The sequence below is a fragment of the Pteropus vampyrus genome, unplaced genomic scaffold, assembly GCF_000151845.1.
Source record: "Pteropus vampyrus isolate Shadow unplaced genomic scaffold, Pvam_2.0 Scaffold355, whole genome shotgun sequence".
Lineage (NCBI taxonomy): Eukaryota > Metazoa > Chordata > Mammalia > Chiroptera > Pteropodidae > Pteropus > Pteropus vampyrus.
Window position 1 is genome coordinate 337,870 of NW_011889136.1, and position 7,057 is coordinate 344,926.

Genomic DNA, 7,057 nt, shown 5'->3' on the forward strand with positions numbered 1-7,057 from the left:
CGTGGCCTCCTCGTCCGTTTCATGCCGGTGTTTAGAGGAGAAGGCACCTCCATGCCAGGGAGACCCGAGTGGTGACGTGAGCCAGCTGTAAGTTTACGAACGGGGTCGTTCACTCTGTGCTCAAAACGTCACGCCATTTCCTTCGCCGGCACGAAAATGTGTCTTATTCAGACACAAACGAACAGAAGGCCGCCTAAGCCACGAACGTGATCAGAGATGAATTTACCACGACGTTCTCATCTCTGAGAGCAAAGGCGATGAGGCCGCTCGGAGGGTCGGGGACCACGACTTACCTGTGTGGTCGCCCAGCACGAGGTCCACGCAGCTGGGATCACACGCAGAGTGCACAGGCCCCGGTTTGCGTTTACTTGACACGTGCAACATCAGGCCCCCACGCCCCAAAGCTCACCCCTCCGCACCACCCCGCAGCTCCTCTCCCTGCTTAAACCACAGTGATGACCCCAGCAAAGGCAAGACGCACCGTTCCGGGCCAGTGCCAGTGACCACAAAGGCCTACGCTTTGTTGCATCTCAATGCCCGTCCCCATTTCAGGGCACCTGGAGCTCCCGTGACGGAAACTGTCTCTGCCAGCTCTGAGGTCCCCCACCTGGCCAGGTGGCTGGGCAGCGAGGGGACCAGGAAGGGTTGCGGGGGCCCACACACCAAACCCTCCTGCGAGCTCCATGCCGTCTCTAGCACGGCTAAAAATAACCTACAATGAAAACAAACAAACAAACCACTATTTAAAGCCCCTGGAAATAGTCCCAAGGACCAACAGCGAAGAGATGTCTGTTCAAGAAACTCCACAAAGGTTCAGTAACGGAGGCTGGAATCGTGGTACCCGAACCGAGGGCTCCTGCCCCTCCCCATCCCGGGTCGGTCAGGCAGAGGCCCCGCTCGGCGTCGCCACAGCTGAGAACACGGGGTCCCCTCTCCTCCCGTCCCTCGGCATTTCTCATCCTGTCCCCAGATATCTGCTGCTGTGGCCGAGACCTAAATGTGCACATTCGAGGGGTGGGGGCTCCCCTTCTCTGCCCAGGCTACACCCACGCAAGCAGCAACACAGAAAGTGGGAGTGGCTATGCCGATTTCGGATAACATAGATTGTCAAAAAAGGTTCCTGGAAGTAAAGAGGAACACTTTCTAACGCGAATCGGGTCAATCCGTGAGGAAGATAAGCAACTATAAATATACACACACCTAATAACAGGGCACCAAAATGCCTGAAGCAGAACCTGACAGAAATAGAGAGAGAATAAACGAGTCGACGATAATAGTTGAAAACTTCGATTCCTCACTCTCAATAATGAGTAGGACACCTAGACGAAGGGACTGGAGGAACTGAACAACACTATAAACCAACTAGGCCTGACAGGTCCCTAGAGAACACGCCACGACAACAGAATGTGCATTCCTCTCGAGGGCTCGGGGCGCGCACTCCAGGACAGACAATAGGTTATCCCATAAAACAAGTGTCCACCAATTTAAAAGGACAGAAATAATACAAAGTACGTTCTCCAACCGCGATGGAATGAAATCAGAAATCAGAAGACAATAGCGGGAAAAAACTTCTCGGAAATTCATAAATATGTGGAAATTAAACAATCCACTCCAAAATAACGAGTTAAAGAAGGTATCAGAAGAGAAATCGGAAAATATTCAAGATAAGTAAAAATGAAAATGCAACATAACCAAAACTTACGAGATGCAGCTAACGCAGAGAGCGAACTTTATAGCTGTCAATGCCTATTTAAAAAAGAAGATCTTAAATAGATAACCTAACACTCCGCCATGACAAACCGGAGGAAAGCAAACTACACCTGAAGGAAGCTGAAGGAAAGAAATAATAGAAAATAGAATAAAGGAAAATCAAAGAAATTAAAAGCTGGTACGCTCTTGGTACCTCTTCATGGTACGCTGATCTTTCTCTTGAGAAAGATCAACAAAATTGACAAACATTTAGCTAGATTAATGAAGAAAGAGAGAAGGCCAAATTACTAGAATCGGGAATGAAATGACATGACTATGAATCTTACAGAAATAGAAATGAGTGTAAAGGAAGAGTATGATTTGTGTATCGGTGACAATAAACTAGACAGCATAGGTGAAATGGACAAATTCCTAGAAAGACACTAACTACCAAACCGATTCAAAAAGAAGTATGCAACCCGAATAGACCTTTAAGAAGCGAAGATAGAGGATTAGTAATAAAAAAAAAAAAAAATTACCCACAAAGAAAAACTTAGAGTCCCGATGGCTTCGATTTTACCAAATATGTAGGGGACAATAAACACCGGTTCTTCACAAAAAGTAGAAGATGAGAGAACACTTCCCAACTCATTTTACGAGGCCGGTACCACCCTGGTATTAAAGCCAGAAAAAAGACGTCACGAGAAAGGAAAACTAGAGATTAACATCTCCTGTGGCTCTGGATGCAGAAATCGTGAACGGACACTACGAAACCAAATCCAGCAACATGGTACAAAGAGAATCCACCACGACCAACCAGGCACGCCGGGCTGGTTTGACATCAGAAAAGTACCTAACGTAATACATCAAACGCATCCACAGGATAAAGAACAAAAATCACACGATCATCTCAACTGACACGCACGCAAAAAAGCATTTGACAAACCCCAACAACCTTTTAGGCCAAAAAAATAAATCCAGAAAACTAGGGGTGAAAGAGACCTCTCTCGCTCTGACAAAGGGCATCTATGAAAAATCGCTGGCTGACATCACACTCAAGAGTGAAAGACCAGACGCTTTGCCTGAGCTAAGAGACAAGACGAGGATGAAGACTCTCACCATTTCTATTCGAAATCGTACCAGAGGCTCTGGCCAAGGAAATCAGGCAAGAGAAATAAATAAAAGCCATCCATATTGGAAAAGGAGAAGCAAAATGATCTTTACTGGCAGATGCCATAATCCCGTTTATAAAGAATCCTAGAGAATCACTGAAGAACTATTATAACTAATAAACAAGTTCAGTAAGGTTGCAGCGTATGAAATCCATATGGAAAGATCACGTGTATTTCTATATACTCGCAATGACAGTACGAAAATGAAATGAACAATTCCGTATACGATAGCATTGAAAAGAACAGCATACTTTGGGATAACCTTAAAAGAAGCGCAAATTGTATACTCTGAAAAATACAAGATATTGAAAAACAATGAAAATCTAAATAACGGAAGAGCGTACCATGTTCTTGGATGGGAAGACCGAGCATCGTCAAGATGGCGATATTCCTGGAATATCTACATTTTCGGCGCAATTCCTACCAGAATTGCAGCTGACTTCTCTGTAAAGACTGATCAGCTGATTGATCTGGAATTGCAAGGGACCCAGAGGAGCTGAAATAATCTTACGAAACAGAACGACGCGGGAAGACTCACGCTACCTGGCTATAAAACTTACTACAAAGCTATAGTAATCAAAGTGACGTGGCGTTAAGTACAGACATACAGGCCGATGGAACAAAATCGAGAGTCCAGAAATAAAACCATACGTCCACGGCCAATCGAGTTTTTAGAGACTTTGCCAAAACCAATGGGGGAAACGAACATCTCTTCTTCGAGTGGTGCAGAAAGAACTGGTTATCAACATGCAGAAGAACGGGTTTAGACCCCTACCTCACGCCACACATAAAAGCTCAAAACGGGTCCAAGAGTTGAATATAGGAGCAAAAACTATCAAACTCTCAGATGAAAATATCAGAGTCAATCTTCACGACCTTGGATTTGGCAAAAGATTCTTAGATCTCACACTAGAAGCACGAGCGGCAAAAAGAAATACACTTTCAACGTTACTCGTGTAGAGGAATGTTTTACTAACTGACAGACGAATTCGACAATATTGAAAAATCCTGGAAAGTCGACTCTCTATCGGGAGGGTGTGATCGATCGCACTTTGTCGCAGGCTGTTCAGTAACTCTTGCCCGTATCGACATTGTCAAGACATCAAAAAAGGTGGAAATCGGTCCAGGAAGGAAGGGCACCATCGATGTGTTTACAACGGGCTGGCATGTAAACAGACGCGCATCGATGGTCTGGAAACGGCCATCGTAAGCGGCACTTCTGTCCCCGGTAAAGCCGCATACGTGAGGGGTTCAGGTGTCACCCGCCTGTTCAGGTTGACTCCTGTTAAGGAGAAAACATGTTACTGGAACTCTGTTTGGCCTTCGTTTCCAGGTGTTGCTGTGGCCAGCTCACCAACCAGCACGTCCCCCCTCTGCCAAGTGTGACGTCTGCCAAAAATGGGGAAGAACACAGAGAGGCGGAGCCCCAGCCCGAGAAGTGGTCGGTGGCCAAGCACACGCAGAGCTACCCGACGGACGCCTACGGGGCTCTCGAGTTCCAGGGAGGCGGGTCCTCCAACAAAGCCGTGGTAAGGGGCCTTTCCCGGGGTGCCCGGGCCCACGCGAGCCTCCCGGCCCGTGTCCGCTTCCCATTGGCGTGTGAGCGGGGAGCGCTGGGCAGCCCGGCCAGTGCGGCGGGGCGTCCACACGGCCACCCCTTCCGGCTCATTCTGCGCCCCACTCCCACGTGTCCAGGCAGACGGTTTCCACGATGTCATTCTGTCTCGCTGGCCCAACATCATTGTTCAAATAAAATTCACTTGTGTCCCAAATGCCCAAAAGCACAGGGTCTTCTGGGATGGCACCCAGCAAGCATCCTGGCGTGGGCCGTTCACAGGGCCAAGGCCATCGACTGCCTCTTCACCTTGAAGGGAAGGGCGAGTCCGGCTTGGCCCGTGACCCCGGTGGCCGGTGGGCCACGCCCTCGACCAATCCTGTCCAGCTGCTGAGGCCGTGGCTCTAGCTGAGCCGATCTTGGGGACGGTCCCTTCAAGATTGGGGTCAGCAAGTAAAACGAAGACTCCCAGTCATCCTGGAATTTCGGATAAACAATCGATCATTTTTTATTAGCATAAGTATGTCCAAATATCACATACTTATCCTAAACCTTTTTCCATGGTTCATATAAAATTCAAAATCGACTGGGCTAAATCGGGCATACCTCCCATGTTCCTTTCCGTCACCTGGCCACAGACTCACCGAGGCCCCGGGCCCCGAGGGAGAGAAGGCCAGACAGCTCTCGCTCGGTCACGAGCCACGGCCCTGCCCCTGGTGACAGGAGAGGCCAGGCCGAGGCCGAGCGCTGGGTGCCCCCCCACTCCTTTGCAGTATATCCGCGTGTCCTATGACACCAAACCAGACTCGCTGCTTCACCTCATGGTAAAGGACTGGCAGCTGGAACTCCCCAAGCTCCTCATATCCGTGCACGGAGGCCTCCAGAACTTCGAGATGCAGCCAAAGCTGAAGCAGGTGTTTGGAAAAGGGCTGGTCAAGGCCGCCATGACCACGGGCGCCTGGATTTTCACGGGGGGCGTCAGCACTGGTAAGAACAGAGCCTTTCTCTTGCAATCAGTGTGCAAACCCGGCACCAGGATGGTCCCTAAGAGCTCTCGAGCGTGGGCGGGCCTCAGGGGACGGTCGCAAGCAGGCGACTGTCACAGTACAACGGGTCACGGGAGTTTCCCGGGTTCCCAGTACACACGAGTTATGTTCCCGCGACGCCGCAGTCGAGTAGGTGTGCCACAGCTTTACGTCCAAAGAGGCCGTGCACGTACCTCGGTTCAGAAAACACTCCGTTGCTAAAAAAGCTGTCATCTGAGCCCGCTGGAGGACGCGCCGGCAGAACCGCAGGGGCGGAGCTGCCCCGACCTTCCATTTGTAAAATCTTAGTACCTCCAAAGTGCAGTAAGATGAGGTCGTTAAGATCAAAAGACAAAGGTCTCGCCTCCTGATAACGTTTGTGACAGAGCCCGAGTCCGCCCGCAGCTGGTTGTATGGGGCTCGCCGGCGGTCACGGTCGGTATCTCTGGCCCCCGCCATGCGCCCTGTATGAGCCTCCTTTTCGCTGAGGCTCGCGACGGTCCCTTCCCCATCAAATGGGAGAGGAAACCGAGGTGCAGAGAGGCTGTCTGGGCGTCCGGGGACTGTCACAGGCGCAGGTGTCCCCACCGCGGGTCTCAGGAGCGAGCAAAGCAAACCACTACACCGCAGAGTCCAGGAGCCCACGCGGGCGACGGGTTACGGTGGCCCCGGACTCCGACGCGCTTTCTTTAAGTGACGAAGTCTGCCGTGTCCGCGCCCTGCTCTGTCGGGAACGGACGGCTGAGGCACGGGGCCTAAAGTGTGACTTATGGCTGCTCGCAGGGGTCGTCAGCCACGTGGGGGACGCCTTGAAGGACCACCCCTCCAAGTCCAGAGGCCGGCTGTGTGCCGTGGGGATCGCCCCGTGGGGCATCGTGGAGAACAAGAACGAGCTGGTCGGGAAGGACGTAAGCATCTGCCCCCCGACACTGGCCAGCTCTAAACAGCAGTCTTTGTTTTGAGATCGCTGTAGATTCACCTGCAGTTGTCAAAAAAATAAGAAAGAGGGGTCCCCTGCGCCTTCCGCCCCCCCGCCAATGGCAACGCCCTGCAAAAACATGGCACAAAACACAGCCGAGATGCTGTCACTGAGACGATCAAGCCGGAACGTCTCCTCACCCCTGGGGGCCCCGTGTTGGGGTGTACCATCCACAGCTAACACCCCCCCACCCCAGCCCCCGGTCCCCGCCCATCTGCCCTCGTCTATGATCTCGTCATTTCGAGAACGTCGCATAAGTGGGATCACGCAGTAAGTAGCCTTTGAGGGCGGCGTTTCCCGCTCCGCACGTCCGGCGGCTGTGTGCACCGCAGTCTGTCCCTGCGCGTGGCTGAGTCGTACTCCGCGGTACGGACGGGCCCATCGGTTTGACCGTTGCCAGCTGCGGTGTTTCCGCCGCCCCCAAGCGGGGTCACAGACCCATGCGCGTGAGCATCCAGGCGCGGGATTCCGTGCTAACCCAGGCCTTCGCTTCTCTGTGACGAATGCCCACCAGTACGATTGCTGGGTTTTCATGACCTACGATAATTTGTTTTTCCTAATTTAATATAGACATCTGCAAAAACAGAACCCCTTTATTAGAAGGATAAGGGCGTGAGCCGGGGCCGCACGGACGTGC

General features: G+C 51.5%; 1 protein-coding gene across 1 annotated transcript in view; it reads left to right on the plus strand.

The window, feature by feature from the left end:
* Window positions 1-4,940: 4,940 nt before the first annotated feature.
* Window positions 4,941-7,057, plus strand: part of LOC105304826 (transient receptor potential cation channel subfamily M member 1-like) — a 56,355-nt gene continuing 54,238 nt past the window's right edge. The window contains exons 1-3 of the mRNA XM_023522694.1: window positions 4,941-5,403; window positions 6,225-6,396; window positions 6,753-6,786. Of these exons, the coding sequence (XP_023378462.1) occupies window positions 4,977-5,403; window positions 6,225-6,396; window positions 6,753-6,786 (633 nt within the window). The 5' untranslated portion in view covers window positions 4,941-4,976. The remainder of the gene's footprint in view (window positions 5,404-6,224; window positions 6,397-6,752; window positions 6,787-7,057) is intronic.